The sequence below is a fragment of the Archocentrus centrarchus genome, chromosome 5 (genome assembly GCF_007364275.1).
Source record: "Archocentrus centrarchus isolate MPI-CPG fArcCen1 chromosome 5, fArcCen1, whole genome shotgun sequence".
NCBI classification, from domain to species: domain Eukaryota; kingdom Metazoa; phylum Chordata; class Actinopteri; order Cichliformes; family Cichlidae; genus Archocentrus; species Archocentrus centrarchus.
The window spans coordinates 13,825,027-13,844,533 of record NC_044350.1 but is presented as its reverse complement, the minus strand read 5'-3'; the positions used below and the strand labels follow the sequence as shown (position 1 = coordinate 13,844,533).

The following is a 19,507-nucleotide window of genomic DNA, read 5'->3' as shown; positions in this document are numbered from 1 at the left end:
ATCACATTTCCTGAAATGGGATGTGCAATAACTGAGTAGAGATGTTGCAGTTAATAGGATGTTCATGTTGAAATTCATTGACGGGGAAAAATAGAATTGGGCAACAACTTGTTTCTTTGCAGGTTTATTACCTTTGTAGTAAGATTTCTATATACACACATTTTCCTGCAATAACAGGATATTACAAAGATGTTTGATTGGAAAAAGTCAGTAGATATGTACAGATGCATACTATGCAATTAAGTCCATTTCCTGGGCAGTCCAAGAAGAACAATCCAGCTGAAAACTCAGCTAAAGTGTGAATGTCCATGATACTGCAGGCATTCGTTCAACACGAAGGTTATATCATTTAAAATCTATGTTGAAGTCATAGGCATCGTCTGTATTTGCTGTTGAGAAGCTGGTGTCAATGGGTACAGACTGAAACCGCACACTCCCTTTTTTTTCTGCAAAGAGAAGAGTGGAGATGTAACAAGCTGCCTTGATGGGCATATTTTAGTAAGTAAATAAAGCAATCTTTTTCAAAACATTTACTTTTGAGTGTCTTTCCCTGTGGTTCTGCTGCTTTCTCTGTTTTATTTGAGTCCTCATTGGCTTGTTCAGGCTGCAAAAAGAACAGATGTTTCAGTTATTTAAATTCCAACAATCTCCAAGATATACAGAGGTGTTTTATTGGGGGGTGGGGGGTTCCAGTCAGGATCAGAGTTGGATTAGAAGTCTTCATGATCAAATCAAGACTTGCATTTTTGTCCTCATTTCCAGAAGAGTGGACCTCTAATAACATTTTAAGCAGCTGCATTATCTGACGGTTTTCCCATCTGTAATTACCTCACTGTTTTCATCGTTCTGTTCTCCTCCTCCCTCTGTGGCTGCAGCTCCAGGCTTTCCGTCAAAGATGTCGGTGACACTCAGGAGACCTGCAGTCGGCCCTTTAGAGGTGAAGCCTATACTGCTGGCCTGGTTCGGAAATCTAACAGCTGCAAAAGTAAATGTTTTCAATAAAATAGTTAAAAATGAATACACTGCAGAACATTCACAAGTATCAAACTGAAAAAAACTTCAGGCTTCAACAGGCCAAACTATGACTCTTTACACCTCATAAGAACAAACCCTGCAAAAAAAAAAAAAAAAAAAAAATCTAGAAATGAACGTTGTTGAAATTATTTAATGTATGCTGCATTCTGTCATCTGGACTGACAAAGAACCAGAAAACAGTACAGTGGGTATGGTGGTTTAGTTATCTACAAACTCACTCATAAGGATGATTTTCATTTCTTTGGTTAATATCGTACATATACTCACTGGTCACTTTATTAGGGACACCTATTCAACTGCTCATTAATAGATATCTAATCAGCCAACCACATGGCAGCAGCTCAGTGCACTTAGGCATATAGACAGGGCCTAGACAAACTGATGAAGTTCAAACTGAGCATCAGAATGGCAAAGAAAGATGATGTAAGTAACTGAACGTGGCGTGTTTGTTGTTTCACACTTTGGGCCTCTTAGTACCAACTGAGCATCACTGACTGTTTGCTGTTACTGGTCATGTCCATCCCTTTATGACCATTATGTGATCTTCTGATGGCTGCTTCCAGCAGGATAACGCACCATGTCACAAAGCTCAAAAACATCTCAAACTGGTTTCTTGGACATGACAATGATTTCACTGTACTTAATCAAGATCTCAATGCAATAGCATGCCTTTTGGATGTGGCTAAATGGGATAATTGCATCATGTTAATATGGACCAAAATCTCTGAGGAAGGTTTCCAGCACCTTGTTAAATCAGTGCCATGAAGTTCTGAAGGCAAAGGGGGTCTAACCCAGTACTAGCAAGGTGTAACTAATGAAGTGACCAGAGAGTTTATTAATTATAGTACATACACTGCTGAGAACCTATCTCCTTGTCCCTTTCACCCTTCATTCATTTATGCTCCTACTGCATCCATCTACTACTCTATCCCTGGTTTTAGAGGCACACATTTCAGGTCCTATTTCCAACCAGAAACTACTACTATTGCCAAGAACTGCTCAAAGAGAATTTTCAAATTTATAATAAATCTATAATAGTGTCTGGTTTCATTTACTTGTGAAGCTAAAAATATGACATTAGTACCTTTCAGAGTTTCCTCATTTCCTGTTTTTATTTTGTGTAGATTCCAGCCGTTCTGCATCTCTGTGACCACAGCGTCAGACAGGTAGGGAGGAAGGCTGCGGTTTGCTGGTGCCTTACAGTGGTAGCTCAGTTTGGGTCTGAGGAGACACCAAGCCAGAGATGCAGGATTTTGTCATTTAAAAGCACTGAACAATTTGCCAAGTGCCAAGGCTCAGCACACTAACTGGATCAGAGTTGGATTAGAAGTCTTCATAATAAAATCAAGAATTGCATTTTGTCTTCATTTCCAGTCACACACTGCAGCTGCCCACCCTTCCAAAGGCTTTAGGAAAGCATGCGAAAACACTCACCCCGTCCAATCACCAAGGAACGTGGCGGCTGCCTGCACTGTGTTGGGAACGTCACCCTTCTGCAGATAACCACGCTTTTTGGCAAGAAGGGTCAGAAACTCCAGAGAATTTCTGAAGTCTGGGACGTTATACTGAAGCATGATCTGAAACAATGAGAACAAATAACCTTAATTTATTGTAACAATGTCATTTATTGCAGCAACTGAATCTACAATGGTTAACACTGTGAAACAAGTCTCTCCTGCGAGAGAAACCTTTTGTACCTGGGTCTTATCACACTGCTTAAGCAGATTCCTGACAGCCTCCAGCACACTCTCACTGCCCTCCTCCACCTGCAGGCTCCTCAGAGCCATCGAGGCCGGTGGGTTGGACGGTGACGCCAGAACTCCTGGGCTGTCTATTAGCTTCACATTCTTTGCGACGTGCACCTCTTGCATCATTCTGGTGAATATTAGAGAAGAAAAAATAATCAACAATTATTAAAAAAAAAAAAAAAAAAAAAAAAATATGAGTGGGTCTAAGAAGTGCATTTACCACCAAGTTTCACATTAATTACGACTTTTAAAGCAAACGAAGCAGAAAACAAATCCCGAAGAGCTCTGCGTAAAGTTTGGATTTTTTAAAATTGCCACTTACTTGGTGGTACCTCTCTTGATACCAACATTGCAAGCCGGGGCTTCCCTTATACTGTTGATGATGCTACTCTTCCCAACATTAGGAAAGCCTGAAGGTAAAAGGAGGTGTGAAAAAGATTAATTAAATACAAATACCCCAATACTATATCCATGCCACAAAGCTTTGTAAGACATTAAATTTACTAATGAGAGGCTGAAGAGATACTGAATACAACATCCATGGATGACATATTAACCAAAGTAAATAAATAAAAATCATAAAGAAATGTGTTTACCAACTACGCCAACTCTGAGTGAACCTTCACCCTGCGTTTTATCAGCATAACTTGTGAGCAGCTCTGCAAAACAAGCATTTCCAAAGGAGGCTGCTCCTCGGGATCTGTCCAGGACTTCGTTAGAGGCCACTAATCTGCGCTTTTTGGCTTTCTGATGAAGACAGAACCAGACAAATTAATTTCTCATAAACACTTAAAGCAGAAGAGGTTCACTCTCTTGTCAAAATGTATTTGCATTGTATTTGTGTGTGTTTTTAAAAATGATACACAAACACACATATCAGCTCTGCATAGAACAGGTTGAATTAATTATGTGGTTTGTTTGCTAATCTTGGAGGCTATACCAGTTACAACAGCACAGAACAAGCTGCTCAACCTTCTCAGTCCTCCACAACAAAATTAATGTCATTTGCAATAATTACTTCTTAGTAAACATTCAAATCATACTAGTTGCTAGTTGAGTAACACGGTTTTGCAAGCAGACTCATTATTTTGGTCTGCTAAGACAGTCAACTCATGAAATGAATGAAACATGGCTGTGATCTGGACGGATGAGACACTTCACTTTCTGCTCTTTCGTATATTTAAATTTGTCCAATAAACCTGACTGAGATAAAACTTGTTGCATAGAAGGTTACAATTATTACAGTTAATGGCAAACGAAAGGTTGCTGGTTCAGTTCCAGCCAGATAGACAAATCCCCTTTGGGGCTGCATCAGGAACAATATCAGGTGAAAACTGCCACATACAGATGTGGTGCGGTGACCCCTGGTGACAAGGGAGCAACTGAAAGTAGCTTCTACATGAATACATATAAAGGTCATAGACAAAAACAGCTGATAAAGTATTCCGTTTTTTTTTTTTTTTAAATCACAAATGTGTAAAATGGACCACTTACCACTGCTCCATCCTGCTTCTGTTTTGATGCTTTAAATGCCACTACAGGAAGCTCCTGCTGTAAACACCGGACCCACTTTTCCACATTCTCCTTTGGTACCAGATCTGCAACAGAGAAAATCAAAGTCACACATATAGATCACAACCCTGCTAACCATGGTTTATATACTGTACATGAAGCATAATAAGACAGCATCCCAAATCTACTTACCTATTTTGTTTAAAACCAAAAGTAATTTCTTGCCGCCTCCTCTTTGCAGCACAGCCTCTTCGAGCTGTGGACACCTGCACCCCAGTGGATCACGAGCATCAAGGACTTCTATTACTACATCAGATGCATCAAGAACCTGAAATGGGTGAGTTTCCGTTAGCGTTAAAAGCTATCATTCTCTGGGACAATAACATACCTGGGAGTGGGTAGCTTTACCTTGTTTAATTCGGCACAAAGGAAATGTTTTGAGTTCTTGTCTGGGGCAGCCTTATTCTCAGATTGATTTCCACTGCCATCCTATAAAAACAAGAGTAAACAAACTGCAGTCGGCGGAGAAGAGTCAGCGGAAAAGCTGAATACACTTATTACAGCGACAGACTTTTTACCTTGCGAACTTTCTTAGCCGTGGGTTCTGCTTCTTTACTTGCAGCCTCTTTGTCCGTTTTCCTCTTCTGGGCTCGCTCCTCCTTTTTAGCTTGCCGTTTTCTTTCTTTTTCTTCCTCAATCTATGAGATAAATACTTATTTACAGACTTTTAGTTACACTTCACCAACACAAGCGACATAGTGTTTTTCCAAATGCATATAAAAGCTAAGATGATTAAGGCACACAGACTTTTGGAAGACCTGTGCATTAACCTTTAACTTGCTCCTGCACTGATGTTGTAATATTGTGCGTTAAAAAAGCCATTTGACTGCTAACCTGCAGCCTCCTCTGTTCGGCCTCCCTGAGGACCTCCTCTTTGAAGGGAGCACTGTTGGGCACACCGATATCCTTCTTCACTCGTTTGCTCACTCCTTTCTTCTTTGCCTGTTTCCGTAGCTTTCTGTTATGCTCCCGGACCTAAATATAGAACAATATGTTATTAGGCTTCATGTTGACACAAAAATCCGATTATAAAGGGGGCAGCCCAAGGCAGAGTCGGGTTTACAAGGGCCTCCTGTGTAAAACTTTTATTCAAAGTCTTCCTAGAATATCAAAATTAAGGCGCTTACCTTCTTCTGTATCTTATAACGTTTGGCACATGAGAGCCGCTTGCTTGCTTTCTTTAACTCTGAAGATGAGAGATAATAATAATAATAAAACAGTTAATGGCTGTTAGCTAAAAGCGAAGATAAAGCAGGCTGGCCAGAGGGACCTCCAGCTATGACTGCCACCAGCCTGTTAACCGGAGAGGTGGGGTTAACAGACCAGTAAAGCCCTACATAGTGGTTTATTTGAATTATAATAAAGTATTACTGTAACCACGTTATCTACTTACTGGGTCGTTTCATGGTGGAGCCGTGGACCTACCAAATGTGACTGAAACGCTCTCACACGTGGGAGACGGCACACGTTTGACGATGTCATTTCCGGTTCTTTCAGCGTGTGGCTGGTATTTCGCCACCTACTGACCGGGAGGGTTTAGTTAAAATCTTCTATTGCTTCTTCTTTCAGCTGCTCCCCTTAGGGGTCACCACAGCGGATCATCTGCCTCAGCATCCTCCTCTGTCACACCAACCCTCTGCATGTCCTCCTTCACTACATCATGAATCTTCTCTGAGGTTTCCTCTATCCTGACAGCTCCATATTCAGCATCCTTTGTCCAGTATATCCAACATCCCTTCTCTACACATGTTCAAACCATCTCATCCTGTGTCTCCTGGACACTCCCAATAAAAAGCTTAGCATCTTCAGCTTTGCCACCTCTAGCTCAGCCTCCTGGCTTTTTCTCAGTGCCACTGTCTCCATACAATACATCATAGCATACATCTAGCATACATATTCAACAACTCTTTCCTCTGTAGTTACTACAGTTCTGCACATCACTATTGTTCTTGAAAATATGTACCAGCACACTTCCTCAGGCATTCTCTCAGTCTCCAAAACTGTGTTAACTGCCCTTTCTCTATACCTCCACAGGGCACCTGAACCAAGCATCTTTCCACTCTTCATAGGTGCCCTCACTTATAATCTATACAGTCATTGATTAATACAAATACATTTTGGCATGGCATTAAAAAATAGATTAATACTAACATAACAGGCTGTGTATATCATAAAGTTACTAAATACTATATGGTAAGAAAACAATAGTTTACTGTAGACTACAATGATTCCATCCATGATATGTTCAAAATGAGACTCAAATAAAAGTACAAAAGTATTTTTACAGAAATGTGATTAATCTATTAAAACAATAGTGATTATAATAGAAAGCTTTAAAATTAATATTAATGTAGGCAATAAAAAGATCAAGGATATCTTTATCAACTTTATTATCCCAAAGGGGGAAGATTGTTGTACAGTCAACAGAAATCACAAAATCATCAAGCAAAATGAAATAAATAGGCAACAAATATTCAAAAAAGCAACACTGAAGATGGAGTTATTTAAATGAATAATTACTTGAAGTGCCAGTCTGTCTCGTTCCATCAGACTTCAGTCATCCTATCCAATAGAGCACACGAATCGGGAGTTTGCATAAATTGTGTGACGCATTAGTATTTGATTTTTTCTTTTAATTTAATTTAATTTTTCCCATCCAGTTTTGACATGTTAAAGATGTTTCCTTAAATGATTCTCTTAAATCAAGGGTTTTTAAACTGTTTTCAGGGAGGTCCAGATTTGACAATGTGAAAGTGCCCGAGGGCCAACAGTCCCTTATGGCATTATTTCAAACAATAAAAGATGCATATAAATATTGTTATCTAATACTTTCATTTCCATGCAGCAAACAAACATGAAGCAACCAAATGTAGAGCACAAAGCTCTGAATTTCCAACTGAAATTTATATAGTAACTGTAAAATGCTGCTGTGTAATTCTGATAACAGAGCAACAGGTGAGCTGACACTGATGTGAAGGGCACACAGGTACACAGGGCAGGTGTGGCTCCAAAAGAGTGGGAGGCGGAGTCACTCAGTCTGGATCTCAGCAGTTCTTGTTTCAGTTCAGAACATGTTTCTGCTCACACAAACATGTGGAGCCAAACAAGCCGAACATTTTCTTTGTTCATCTCCGGAAACTTGATCTCATCCAGCTGCTGGAGTTGTGCCAAAAAGTGATTTCAGATGTTTTTATTAGTTTTTGTTGTCTCTGCTTATGTTGGTAAGTAGACTGTAGTCAACAGGATTTATGAAGGGCTTATAAATAAAATAAAGCTATGACCTGTTTTGCAAGTATCTTTGTGACTGTCTTACTGTATCTACATTCTAATCAACCCAGTCCTTTTTGACCACATCAACTATCTTTATAGAGCTGTGATGTTATATTTGTTGCTGCCCCCTTGGCCAGATCTCTCTGAAAAAATTAGTTTTACTCTGATAAATAAAGAATATATAAAAGCCACTTTGCCAAAATGTGCCTGCAGCTTCTACCTGTGACAAGAGCGTTCTTTCTCATTCAGAATGAATTGATATCATTCATGAGAGACATGTTTGACTGATTATAGGCCAAAAGGTTATTTACACCTGTTTAAATACAGCAAATCTTTTTTTTTTTTTTTTTTTTAGCAAATACCAAAAATCACTTTTTGGCACGGCACTGAAAAAAAGGCAAGAGATATGCTGGTGTCGCTGTCACACTGAAGCTCAGTCATCTCCAGCAGCAGGTGAGTTGGAGCGTCATCAGGGTCAAACAACATGTCATTTTCAATAGCGACAAAATCCCAAAAGCTGTCATTGAACTCACCAGCGCTAACTGCTGTATACCGCTTCATTTGCACATCCGTACTGCCAACCATGACCTGATGCAGAGCTGGGAAGCATGTAGTGCAGGGCTCCATTTGTGACAAGTGTCTCTGCAAAAGTTGTAGCTTTGTTTGCAGTGAGGGGTGCGGGATGTCCCCTGGTGCCAAAGTCTGTATGTAGGAAGGCAGCGCTGTATGTACACAATATGTACAGCATATATATGTATATGTCTATGCACAGCATCACACAGCATGGGCTCTGATTGGTTAATCAATCAATCTTCTTCTTTTTGACATTTTGAAGCAGTTGGGAGACATCTGTTACACAGCACAGCCACTGTGAGTTAAAAAGAGGAATTGGATGCTGAGTTGTATTAAATTCTTGGGCCGTCAGGCCCAAAATAACACATATATGGACGAGATGCATGGGCCATATAGAATACAAGCTCGGGCCATGTTTCGACCGCGGGCCGTAGTTTAGACACCCCTATCTTAATGATTGTTTTAATAGGTGGCTGTCCGCCCTAACCACCATCCATAAAAAACTCCCCCTTTAGTGCACTTCCACTGCCTAATTAAATAATAATGGAAGAAAAGCCAGTTTACAGAGCATGACGTCCTGAGTGAGGACGAGATCCAACGAGATCGGGCGTGTTCAGGGTGGTGTGGCCGTAAGCGAAGGAGCCCCTCGAAAGAAGCCCTTTTATGAGTGAAACGTTGCTGTCTTTCTTTGACGTCAGAGCTGCGTTTAGCTCCACAAAGTAGGTGACGGCAGCATCGATGTTTTCGGTATGTCAGTGGCGTCAACGAAAAGCGTGTCAGTCCTGCGGCACACTTTTGATATTCGATGATGTAGCGCTTGATGGCATTTGAAATGTGCATTTTTCTTTCTTTCTTATAAATTGTCCGAACTTTTGCACCGCAACAAAATAGAATATGAAACGAATCTAAGAAACGCTGGTCATGTTTATGCTTTGCGAATGAATGAGGGAAATGTGCAGGACGTGTGCAGTAAAGGAAATAGCAGTGCAGCGATGAGATGTCGGAGTATTGTGATCTAAAGTGAAGAAAAGGCTTTGTGCTTCCGTTGATGTGTCTGTCCTTTAAATGCGAAGAAGCGTCGATGCACTTGTGAGGCCTCCCGCCGAGAAAAGCCACGTGTGGCAAAGAGGCCAAGACTGCATTTGTTTGAGCCTGAGCCCCAATCCCAAGTGTGTAGGATGCGCTAAATATGAATTGTGAGGTGCAAAGTGTCAGCGCGTCGAGGCGGTTTAGCACTCTGTGCCCTATAAAGAGCTTGTTTGTGAGCGCGGTGTTTGCTTACGGCCATACCACCCTGAACGCGCCCGATCTCGTCTGATCTCGGAAGCTAAGCAGGGTCGGGCCTGGTCAGTACTTGGATGGGAGACCGCCTGGGAATACCAGGTGCTGTAAGCTTTTGTTGCCTCTGGCACGGGGCGGTGCCGCCGCTCCGTCTCTGTTCTCGCTGGACCTTGTTCCTATTTGCTGCTCTACTGAATAATACGGTGGCACAAGAAATCAGAGTGCAAGGGCGGCCAAGTAGCTGCCGCTGCGTTCTGGATTGGACACGCGCCGTGAACAGTCTGTGAACTTCAGATTGCGGTGAGAGACACCCAGATGACGTGGGCCACTGAACTTTGGAAATATGCCTTGGGTCCTTCATTTCTTGGTTGCAACAATGCTTTGTGGCAGTAAATGTTGGAGAGCTGGAAAGCCTGTTTGTTTTCCCCTTAAGCGGCGCCACAACTGCAAGGGACATGCATTTGTGGGTGGAGCAGCAGCCCACCCCACCGGAGGCAAGAAAAGCTTACAGCACCTGGTATTCCCAGGCGGTCTCCCATCCAAGTACTGACCAGGCCCGACCCTGCTTAGCTTCCGAGATCAGACGAGATCGGGCGTGTTCAGGGTGGTGTGGCCGTAAGCGAAGGAGCCCCTCGAAAGAAGCCCTTTTATGAGTGGAAACGTTGCTGTCTTTCTTTGACGTCAGAGCTGCGTTTAGCTCCACAAAGTAGGTGACGGCAGCATCGATGTTTTCGGTATGTCAGTGGCGTCAACGAAAAGCGTGTCAGTCCTGCGGCACACTTTTGATATTCGATGATGTAGCGCTTGATGGCATTTGAAATGTGCATTTTTCTTTCTTTCTTATAAATTGTCCGAACTTTTGCACCGCAACAAAATAGAATATGAAACGAATCTAAGAAACGCTGGTCATGTTTATGCTTTGCGAATGAATGAGGGAAATGTGCAGGACGTGTGCAGTAAAGGAAATAGCAGTGCAGCGATGAGATGTCGGAGTATTGTGATCTAAAGTGAAGAAAAGGCTTTGTGCTTCCGTTGATGTGTCTGTCCTTTAAATGCGAAGAAGCGTCGATGCACTTGTGAGGCCTCCCGCCGAGAAAAGCCACGTGGGGCAAAGAGGCCAAGACTGCATTTGTTTGAGCCTGAGCCCCAATCCCAAGTGTGTAGGATGCGCTAAATATGAATTGTGAGGTGCAAAGTGTCAGCGCGTCGAGGCGGTTTAGCACTCTGTGCCCTATAAAGAGCTTGTTTGTGAGCGCGGTGTTTGCTTACGGCCATACCACCCTGAACGCGCCCGATCTCGTCTGATCTCGGAAGCTAAGCAGGGTCGGGCCTGGTCAGTACTTGGATGGGAGACCGCCTGGGAATACCAGGTGCTGTAAGCTTTTGTTGCCTCTGGCACGGGGCGGTGCCGCCGCTCCGTCTCTGTTCTCGCTGGACCTTGTTCCTATTTGCTGCTCTACTGAATAATACGGTGGCACAAGAAATCAGAGTGCAAGTGCGGCCAAGTAGCTGCCGCTGCGTTCTGGATTGGACACGCGCCGTGAACAGTCTGTGAACTTCAGATTGCGGTGAGAGACACCCAGATGACGTGGGCCTCTGAACTTTGGAAATATGCCTTGGGTCCTTCATTTCTTGGTTGCAACAATGCTTTGTGGCAGTAAATGTTGGAGAGCTGGAAAGCCTGTTTGTTTTCCCCTTAAGCGGCGCCACAACTGCAAGGGACATGCATTTGTGGGTGGAGCAGCAGCCCACCCCACCGGAGGCAAGAAAAGCTTACAGCACCTGGTATTCCCAGGCGGTCTCCCATCCAAGTACTGACCAGGCCCGACCCTGCTTAGCTTCCGAGATCAGACGAGATCGGGCGTGTTCAGGGTGGTGTGGCCGTAAGCGAAGGAGCCCCTCGAAAGAAGCCCTTTTATGAGTGAAACGTTGCTGTCTTTCTTTGACGTCAGAGCTGCGTTTAGCTCCACAAAGTAGGTGACGGCAGCATCGATGTTTTCGGTATGTCAGTGGCGTCAACGAAAAGCGTGTCAGTCCTGCGGCACACTTTTGATATTCGATGATGTAGCGCTTGATGGCATTTGAAATGTGCATTTTTCTTTCTTTCTTATAAATTGTCCGAACTTTTGCACCGCAACAAAATAGAATATGAAACGAATCTAAAAAAACGCTGGTCATGTTTATGCTTTGCGAATGAATGAGGGAAATGTGCAGGACGTGTGCAGTAAAGGAAATAGCAGTGCAGCGATGAGATGTCGGAGTATTGTGATCTAAAGTGAAGAAAAGGCTTTGTGCTTCCGTTGATGTGTCTGTCCTTTAAATGCGAGGAAGCGTCGATGCACTTGTGAGGCCTCCCGCCGAGAAAAGCCACGTGTGGCAAAGAGGCCAAGACTGCATTTGTTTGAGCCTGAGCCCCAATCCCAAGTGTGTAGGATGCGCTAAATATGAATTGTGAGGTGCAAAGTGTCAGCGCGTCGAGGCGGTTTAGCACTCTGTGCCCTATAAAGAGCTTGTTTGTGAGCGCGGTGTTTGCTTACGGCCATACCACCCTGAAAGCGCCCGATCTCGTCTGATCTCGGAAGCTAAGCAGGGTCGGGCCTGGTCAGTACTTGGATGGGAGACCGCCTGGGAATACCAGGTGCTGTAAGCTTTTGTTGCCTCTGGCACGGGGCGGTGCCGCCGCTCCGTCTCTGTTCTCGCTGGACCTTGTTCCTATTTGCTGCTCTACTGAATAATACGGTGGCACAAGAAATCAGAGTGCAAGTGCGGCCAAGTAGCTGCCGCTGCGTTCTGGATTGGACACGCGCCGTGAACAGTCTGTGAACTTCAGATTGCGGTGAGAGACACCCAGATGACGTGGGCCACTGAACTTTGGAAATATGCATTGGGTCCTTCATTTCTTGGTTGCAACAATGCTTTGTGGCAGTAAATGTTGGAGAGCTGGAAAGCCTGTTTGTTTTCCCCTTAAGCGGCGCCACAACTGCAAGGGACATGCATTTGTGGGTGGAGCAGCAGCCCACCCCACCGGAGGCAAGAAAAGCTTACAGCACCTGGTATTCCCAGGCGGTCTCCCATCCAAGTACTGACCAGGCCCGACCCTGCTTAGCTTCCGAGATCAGACGAGATCGGGCGTGTTCAGGGTGGTGTGGCCGTAAGCGAAGGAGCCCCTCGAAAGAAGCCCTTTTATGAGTGGAAACGTTGCTGTCTTTCTTTGACGTCAGAGCTGCGTTTAGCTCCACAAAGTAGGTGACGGCAGCATCGATGTTTTCGGTATGTCAGTGGCGTCAACGAAAAGCGTGTCAGTCCTGAGGCACACTTTTGATATTCGATGATGTAGCGCTTGATGGCATTTGAAATGTGCATTTTTCTTTCTTTCTTATAAATTGTCCGAACTTTTGCACCGCAACAAAATAGAATATGAAACGAATCTAAGAAACGCTGGTCATGTTTATGCTTTGCGAATGAATGAGGGAAATGTGCAGGACGTGTGCAGTAAAGGAAATAGCAGTGCAGCGATGAGATGTCGGAGTATTGTGATCTAAAGTGAAGAAAAGGCTTTGTGCTTCCGTTGATGTGTCTGTCCTTTAAATGCGAGGAAGCGTCGATGCACTTGTGAGGCCTCCCGCCGAGAAAAGCCACGTGTGGCAAAGAGGCCAAGACTGCATTTGTTTGAGCCTGAGCCCCAATCCCAAGTGTGTAGGATGCGCTAAATATGAATTGTGAGGTGCAAAGTGTCAGCGCGTCGAGGCGGTTTAGCACTCTGTGCCCTATAAAGAGCTTGTTTGTGAGCGCGGTGTTTGCTTACGGCCATACCACCCTGAACGCGCCCGATCTCGTCTGATCTCGGAAGCTAAGCAGGGTCGGGCCTGGTCAGTACTTGGATGGGAGACCGCCTGGGAATACCAGGTGCTGTAAGCTTTTGTTGCCTCTGGCACGGGGCGGTGCCGCCGCTCCGTCTCTGTTCTCGCTGGACCTTGTTCCTATTTGCTGCTCTACTGAATAATACGGTGGCACAAGAAATCAGAGTGCAAGTGCGGCCAAGTAGCTGCCGCTGCGTTCTGGATTGGACACGCGCCGTGAACAGTCTGTGAACTTCAGATTGCGGTGAGAGACACCCAGATGACGTGGGCCTCTGAACTTTGGAAATATGCCTTGGGTCCTTCATTTCTTGGTTGCAACAATGCTTTGTGGCAGTAAATGTTGGAGAGCTGGAAAGCCTGTTTGTTTTCCCCTTAAGCGGCGCCACAACTGCAAGGGACATGCATTTGTGGGTGGAGCAGCAGCCCACCCCACCGGAGGCAAGAAAAGCTTACAGCACCTGGTATTCCCAGGCGGTCTCCCATCCAAGTACTGACCAGGCCCGACCCTGCTTAGCTTCCGAGATCAGACGAGATCGGGCGTGTTCAGGGTGGTGTGGCCGTAAGCGAAGGAGCCCCTCGAAAGAAGCCCTTTTATGAGTGGAAACGTTGCTGTCTTTCTTTGACGTCAGAGCTGTGTTTAGCTCCACAAAGTAGGTGACGGCAGCATCGATGTTTTCGGTATGTCAGTGGCGTCAACGAAAAGCGTGTCAGTCCTGCGGCACACTTTTGATATTCGATGATGTAGCGCTTGATGGCATTTGAAATGTGCATTTTTCTTTCTTTCTTATAAATTGTCCGAACTTTTGCACCGCAACAAAATAGAATATGAAACGAATCTAAGAAACGCTGGTCATGTTTATGCTTTGCGAATGAATGAGGGAAATGTGCAGGACGTGTGCAGTAAAGGAAATAGCAGTGCAGCGATGAGATGTCGGAGTATTGTGATCTAAAGTGAAGAAAAGGCTTTGTGCTTCCGTTGATGTGTCTGTCCTTTAAATGCGAGGAAGCGTCGATGCACTTGTGAGGCCTCCCGCCGAGAAAAGCCACGTGGGGCAAAGAGGCCAAGACTGCATTTGTTTGAGCCTGAGCCCCAATCCCAAGTGTGTAGGATGCGCTAAATATGAATTGTGAGGTGCAAAGTGTCAGCGCGTCGAGGCGGTTTAGCACTCTGTGCCCTATAAAGAGCTTGTTTGTGAGCGCGGTGTTTGCTTACGGCCATACCACCCTGAACGCGCCCGATCTCGTCTGATCTCGGAAGCTAAGCAGGGTCGGGCCTGGTCAGTACTTGGATGGGAGACCGCCTGGGAATACCAGGTGCTGTAAGCTTTTGTTGCCTCTGGCACGGGGCGGTGCCGCCGCTCCGTCTCTGTTCTCGCTGGACCTTGTTCCTATTTGCTGCTCTACTGAATAATACGGTGGCACAAGAAATCAGAGTGCAAGTGCGGCCAAGTAGCTGCCGCTGCGTTCTGGATTGGACACGCGCCGTGAACAGTCTGTGAACTTCAGATTGCGGTGAGAGACACCCAGATGACGTGGGCCTCTGAACTTTGGAAATATGCCTTGGGTCCTTCATTTCTTGGTTGCAACAATGCTTTGTGGCAGTAAATGTTGGAGAGCTGGAAAGCCTGTTTGTTTTCCCCTTAAGCGGCGCCACAACTGCAAGGGACATGCATTTGTGGGTGGAGCAGCAGCCCACCCCACCGGAGGCAAGAAAAGCTTACAGCACCTGGTATTCCCAGGCGGTCTCCCATCCAAGTACTGACCAGGCCCGACCCTGCTTAGCTTCCGAGATCAGACGAGATCGGGCGTGTTCAGGGTGGTGTGGCCGTAAGCGAAGGAGCCCCTCGAAAGAAGCCCTTTTATGAGTGGAAACGTTGCTGTCTTTCTTTGACGTCAGAGCTGCGTTTAGCTCCACAAAGTAGGTGACGGCAGCATCGATGTTTTCGGTATGTCAGTGGCGTCAACGAAAAGCGTGTCAGTCCTGCGGCACACTTTTGATATTCGATGATGTAGCGCTTGATGGCATTTGAAATGTGCATTTTTCTTTCTTTCTTATAAATTGTCCGAACTTTTGCACCGCAACAAAATAGAATATGAAACGAATCTAAGAAACGCTGGTCATGTTTATGCTTTGCGAATGAATGAGGGAAATGTGCAGGACGTGTGCAGTAAAGGAAATAGCAGTGCAGCGATGAGATGTCGGAGTATTGTGATCTAAAGTGAAGAAAAGGCTTTGTGCTTCCGTTGATGTGTCTGTCCTTTAAATGCGAGGAAGCGTCGATGCACTTGTGAGGCCTCCCGCCGAGAAAAGCCACGTGTGGCAAAGAGGCCAAGACTGCATTTGTTTGAGCCTGAGCCCCAATCCCAAGTGTGTAGGATGCGCTAAATATGAATTGTGAGGTGCAAAGTGTCAGCGCGTCGAGGCGGTTTAGCACTCTGTGCCCTATAAAGAGCTTGTTTGTGAGCGCGGTGTTTGCTTACGGCCATACCACCCTGAACGCGCCCGATCTCGTCTGATCTCGGAAGCTAAGCAGGGTCGGGCCTGGTCAGTACTTGGATGGGAGACCGCCTGGGAATACCAGGTGCTGTAAGCTTTTGTTGCCTCTGGCACGGGGCGGTGCCGCCGCTCCGTCTCTGTTCTCGCTGGACCTTGTTCCTATTTGCTGCTCTACTGAATAATACGGTGGCACAAGAAATCAGAGTGCAAGTGCGGCCAAGTAGCTGCCGCTGCGTTCTGGATTGGACACGCGCCGTGAACAGTCTGTGAACTTCAGATTGCGGTGAGAGACACCCAGATGACGTGGGCCACTGAACTTTGGAAATATGCCTTGGGTCCTTCATTTCTTGGTTGCAACAATGCTTTGTGGCAGTAAATGTTGGAGAGCTGGAAAGCCTGTTTGTTTTCCCCTTAAGCGGCGCCACAACTGCAAGGGACATGCATTTGTGGGTGGAGCAGCAGCCCACCCCACCGGAGGCAAGAAAAGCTTACAGCACCTGGTATTCCCAGGCGGTCTCCCATCCAAGTACTGACCAGGCCCGACCCTGCTTAGCTTCCGAGATCAGACGAGATCGGGCGTGTTCAGGGTGGTGTGGCCGTAAGCGAAGGAGCCCCTCGAAAGAAGCCCTTTTATGAGTGGAAACGTTGCTGTCTTTCTTTGACGTCAGAGCTGCGTTTAGCTCCACAAAGTAGGTGACGGCAGCATCGATGTTTTCGGTATGTCAGTGGCGTCAACGAAAAGCGTGTCAGTCCTGCGGCACACTTTTGATATTCGATGATGTAGCGCTTGATGGCATTTGAAATGTGCATTTTTCTTTCTTTCTTATAAATTGTCCGAACTTTTGCACCGCAACAAAATAGAATATGAAACGAATCTAAGAAACGCTGGTCATGTTTATGCTTTGCGAATGAATGAGGGAAATGTGCAGGACGTGTGCAGTAAAGGAAATAGCAGTGCAGCGATGAGATGTCGGAGTATTGTGATCTAAAGTGAAGAAAAGGCTTTGTGCTTCCGTTGATGTGTCTGTCCTTTAAATGCGAAGAAGCGTCGATGCACTTGTGAGGCCTCCCGCCGAGAAAAGCCACGTGGGGCAAAGAGGCCAAGACTGCATTTGTTTGAGCCTGAGCCCCAATCCCAAGTGTGTAGGATGCGCTAAATATGAATTGTGAGGTGCAAAGTGTCAGCGCGTCGAGGCGGTTTAGCACTCTGTGCCCTATAAAGAGCTTGTTTGTGAGCGCGGTGTTTGCTTACGGCCATACCACCCTGAACGCGCCCGATCTCGTCTGATCTCGGAAGCTAAGCAGGGTCGGGCCTGGTCAGTACTTGGATGGGAGACCGCCTGGGAATACCAGGTGCTGTAAGCTTTTGTTGCCTCTGGCACGGGGCGGTGCCGCCGCTCCGTCTCTGTTCTCGCTGGACCTTGTTCCTATTTGCTGCTCTACTGAATAATACGGTGGCACAAGAAATCAGAGTGCAAGTGCGGCCAAGTAGCTGCCGCTGCGTTCTGGATTGGACACGCGCCGTGAACAGTCTGTGAACTTCAGATTGCGGTGAGAGACACCCAGATGACGTGGGCCATCTGAACTTTGGAAATATGCCTTGGGTCCTTCATTTCTTGGTTGCAACAATGCTTTGTGGCAGTAAATGTTGGAGAGCTGGAAAGCCTGTTTGTTTTCCCCTTAAGCGGCGCCACAACTGCAAGGGACATGCATTTGTGGGTGGAGCAGCAGCCCACCCCACCGGAGGCAAGAAAAGCTTACAGCACCTGGTATTCCCAGGCGGTCTCCCATCCAAGTACTGACCAGGCCCGACCCTGCTTAGCTTCCGAGATCAGACGAGATCGGGCGTGTTCAGGGTGGTGTGGCCGTAAGCGAAGGAGCCCCTCGAAAGAAGCCCTTTTATGAGTGGAAACGTTGCTGTCTTTCTTTGACGTCAGAGCTGCGTTTAGCTCCACAAAGTAGGTGACGGCAGCATCGATGTTTTCGGTATGTCAGTGGCATCAACGAAAAGCGTGTCAGTCCTGCGGCACACTTTTGATATTCGATGATGTAGCGCTTGATGGCATTTGAAATGTGCATTTTTCTTTCTTTCTTATAAATTGTCCGAACTTTTGCACCGCAACAAAATAGAATATGAAACGAATCTAAGAAACGCTGGTCATGTTTATGCTTTGCGAATGAATGAGGGAAATGTGCAGGACGTGTGCAGTAAAGGAAATAGCAGTGCAGCGATGAGATGTCGGAGTATTGTGATCTAAAGTGAAGAAAAGGCTTTGTGCTTCCGTTGATGTGTCTGTCCTTTAAATGCGAGGAAGCGTCGATGCACTTGTGAGGCCTCCCGCCGAGAAAAGCCACGTGGGGCAAAGAGGCCAAGACTGCATTTGTTTGAGCCTGAGCCCCAATCCCAAGTGTGTAGGATGCGCTAAATATGAATTGTGAGGTGCAAAGTGTCAGCGCGTCGAGGCGGTTTAGCACTCTGTGCCCTATAAAGAGCTTGTTTGTGAGCGCGGTGTTTGCTTACGGCCATACCACCCTGAACGCGCCCGATCTCGTCTGATCTCGGAAGCTAAGCAGGGTCGGGCCAGGTCAGTACTTGGATGGGAGACCGCCTGGGAATACTAGGTGCTGTAAGCTTTTGTTGCCTCTGGCACGGGGCGGTGCCGCCGCTCCGTCTCTGTTCTCGCTGGACCTTGTTCCTATTTGCTGCTCTACTGAATAATACGGTGGCACAAGAAATCAGAGTGCAAGTGCGGCCAAGTAGCTGCCGCTGCGTTCTGGATTGGACACGCGCCGTGAACAGTCTGTGAACTTCAGATTGCGGTGAGAGACACCCAGATGACGTGGGCCATCTGAACTTTGGAAATATGCCTTGGGTCCTTCATTTCTTGGTTGCAACAATGCTTTGTGGCAGTAAATGTTGGAGAGCTGGAAAGCCTGTTTGTTTTCCCCTTAAGCGGCGCCACAACTGCAAGGGACATGCATTTGTGGGTGGAGCAGCAGCCCACCCCACCGGAGGCAAGAAAAGCTTACAGCACCTGGTATTCCCAGGCGGTCTCCCATCCAAGTACTGACCAGGCCCGACCCTGCTTAGCTTCCGAGATCAGACGAGATCGGGCGTGTTCAGGGTGGTGTGGCCGTAAGCGAAGGAGCCCCTCGAAAGAAGCCCTTTTATGAGTGGAAACGTTGCTGTCTTTCTTTGACGTCAGAGCTGTGTTTAGCTCCACAAAGTAGGTGACGGCAGCATCGATGTTTTCGGTATGTCAGTGGCGTCAACGAAAAGCGTGTCAGTCCTGCGGCACACTTTTGATATTCGATGATGTAGCGCTTGATGGCATTTGAAATGTGCATTTTTCTTTCTTTCTTATAAATTGTCCGAACTTTTGCACCGCAAAAAAATAGAATATGAAACGAATCTAAGAAACGCTGGTCATGTTTATGCTTTGCGAATGAATGAGGGAAATGTGCAGGACGTGTGCAGTAAAGGAAATAGCAGTGCAGCGATGAGATGTCGGAGTATTGTGATCTAAAGTGAAGAAAAGGCTTTGTGCTTCCGTTGATGTGTCTGTCCTTTAAATGCGAAGAAGCGTCGATGCACTTGTGAGGCCTCCCGCCGAGAAAAGCCACGTGTGGCAAAGAGGCCAAGACTGCATTTGTTTGAGCCTGAGCCCCAA

At 46.0% G+C, this 19,507-nt stretch overlaps 1 protein-coding gene and 17 non-coding genes across 18 annotated transcripts; 8 read left to right on the top strand and 10 right to left on the bottom strand.

Moving 5' to 3' along the window:
* Positions 1-108: 108 nt before the first annotated feature.
* gnl3 (G protein nucleolar 3) lies at positions 109-5,846 on the bottom strand. Its single transcript, XM_030729781.1, has 15 exons — positions 5,749-5,846; positions 5,483-5,541; positions 5,190-5,330; positions 4,874-4,993; positions 4,704-4,784; positions 4,488-4,623; positions 4,278-4,381; positions 3,380-3,530; positions 3,106-3,193; positions 2,733-2,910; positions 2,470-2,612; positions 2,120-2,256; positions 829-977; positions 535-604; positions 109-446 (listed from the first exon to the last, which is right to left on the bottom strand). The coding sequence occupies exons 1-15, from the start codon at positions 5,759-5,761 to the stop codon at positions 346-348; spliced, it is 1,671 nt and encodes a 556-aa protein (XP_030585641.1). The 5' UTR covers positions 5,762-5,846; the 3' UTR covers positions 109-345.
* LOC115781060 (small nucleolar RNA SNORA47) lies at positions 3,688-3,770 on the bottom strand. Its single transcript, XR_004020052.1, has one exon. It is a non-coding gene; the product is annotated as a small nucleolar RNA SNORA47 (small nucleolar RNA).
* A 3,628-nt stretch (positions 5,847-9,474) lies between the features above and the next one.
* Positions 9,475-9,593, top strand: LOC115781027 (5S ribosomal RNA). The gene has a single exon (XR_004020022.1). It is a non-coding gene; the product is annotated as a 5S ribosomal RNA (ribosomal RNA).
* A 388-nt stretch (positions 9,594-9,981) lies between these two features.
* LOC115781043 (5S ribosomal RNA) lies at positions 9,982-10,100 on the bottom strand. Its single transcript, XR_004020038.1, has one exon. It is a non-coding gene; the product is annotated as a 5S ribosomal RNA (ribosomal RNA).
* Positions 10,101-10,742: 642 nt separating this feature from the next.
* LOC115781026 (5S ribosomal RNA) lies at positions 10,743-10,861 on the top strand. Its single transcript, XR_004020021.1, has one exon. It is a non-coding gene; the product is annotated as a 5S ribosomal RNA (ribosomal RNA).
* A 388-nt stretch (positions 10,862-11,249) lies between these two features.
* On the bottom strand, positions 11,250-11,368 carry LOC115781042 (5S ribosomal RNA). The gene has a single exon (XR_004020037.1). It is a non-coding gene; the product is annotated as a 5S ribosomal RNA (ribosomal RNA).
* Positions 11,369-12,010: 642 nt separating this feature from the next.
* Positions 12,011-12,129, top strand: LOC115781016 (5S ribosomal RNA). Its single transcript, XR_004020012.1, has one exon. It is a non-coding gene; the product is annotated as a 5S ribosomal RNA (ribosomal RNA).
* A 388-nt stretch (positions 12,130-12,517) lies between these two features.
* LOC115781041 (5S ribosomal RNA) lies at positions 12,518-12,636 on the bottom strand. The gene has a single exon (XR_004020036.1). It is a non-coding gene; the product is annotated as a 5S ribosomal RNA (ribosomal RNA).
* A 642-nt stretch (positions 12,637-13,278) lies between these two features.
* On the top strand, positions 13,279-13,397 carry LOC115781025 (5S ribosomal RNA). The gene has a single exon (XR_004020020.1). It is a non-coding gene; the product is annotated as a 5S ribosomal RNA (ribosomal RNA).
* A 388-nt stretch (positions 13,398-13,785) lies between these two features.
* Positions 13,786-13,904, bottom strand: LOC115781040 (5S ribosomal RNA). Its single transcript, XR_004020035.1, has one exon. It is a non-coding gene; the product is annotated as a 5S ribosomal RNA (ribosomal RNA).
* Positions 13,905-14,546: 642 nt separating this feature from the next.
* On the top strand, positions 14,547-14,665 carry LOC115781024 (5S ribosomal RNA). Its single transcript, XR_004020019.1, has one exon. It is a non-coding gene; the product is annotated as a 5S ribosomal RNA (ribosomal RNA).
* Positions 14,666-15,053: 388 nt separating this feature from the next.
* On the bottom strand, positions 15,054-15,172 carry LOC115781038 (5S ribosomal RNA). Its single transcript, XR_004020033.1, has one exon. It is a non-coding gene; the product is annotated as a 5S ribosomal RNA (ribosomal RNA).
* Positions 15,173-15,814: 642 nt separating this feature from the next.
* Positions 15,815-15,933, top strand: LOC115781023 (5S ribosomal RNA). Its single transcript, XR_004020018.1, has one exon. It is a non-coding gene; the product is annotated as a 5S ribosomal RNA (ribosomal RNA).
* A 388-nt stretch (positions 15,934-16,321) lies between these two features.
* Positions 16,322-16,440, bottom strand: LOC115781037 (5S ribosomal RNA). The gene has a single exon (XR_004020032.1). It is a non-coding gene; the product is annotated as a 5S ribosomal RNA (ribosomal RNA).
* Positions 16,441-17,082: 642 nt separating this feature from the next.
* On the top strand, positions 17,083-17,201 carry LOC115781022 (5S ribosomal RNA). Its single transcript, XR_004020017.1, has one exon. It is a non-coding gene; the product is annotated as a 5S ribosomal RNA (ribosomal RNA).
* A 389-nt stretch (positions 17,202-17,590) lies between these two features.
* LOC115781036 (5S ribosomal RNA) lies at positions 17,591-17,709 on the bottom strand. The gene has a single exon (XR_004020031.1). It is a non-coding gene; the product is annotated as a 5S ribosomal RNA (ribosomal RNA).
* Positions 17,710-18,351: 642 nt separating this feature from the next.
* LOC115781029 (5S ribosomal RNA) lies at positions 18,352-18,470 on the top strand. Its single transcript, XR_004020024.1, has one exon. It is a non-coding gene; the product is annotated as a 5S ribosomal RNA (ribosomal RNA).
* A 389-nt stretch (positions 18,471-18,859) lies between these two features.
* LOC115781035 (5S ribosomal RNA) lies at positions 18,860-18,978 on the bottom strand. Its single transcript, XR_004020030.1, has one exon. It is a non-coding gene; the product is annotated as a 5S ribosomal RNA (ribosomal RNA).
* Between the last annotated feature and the right edge of the window lie 529 nt (positions 18,979-19,507).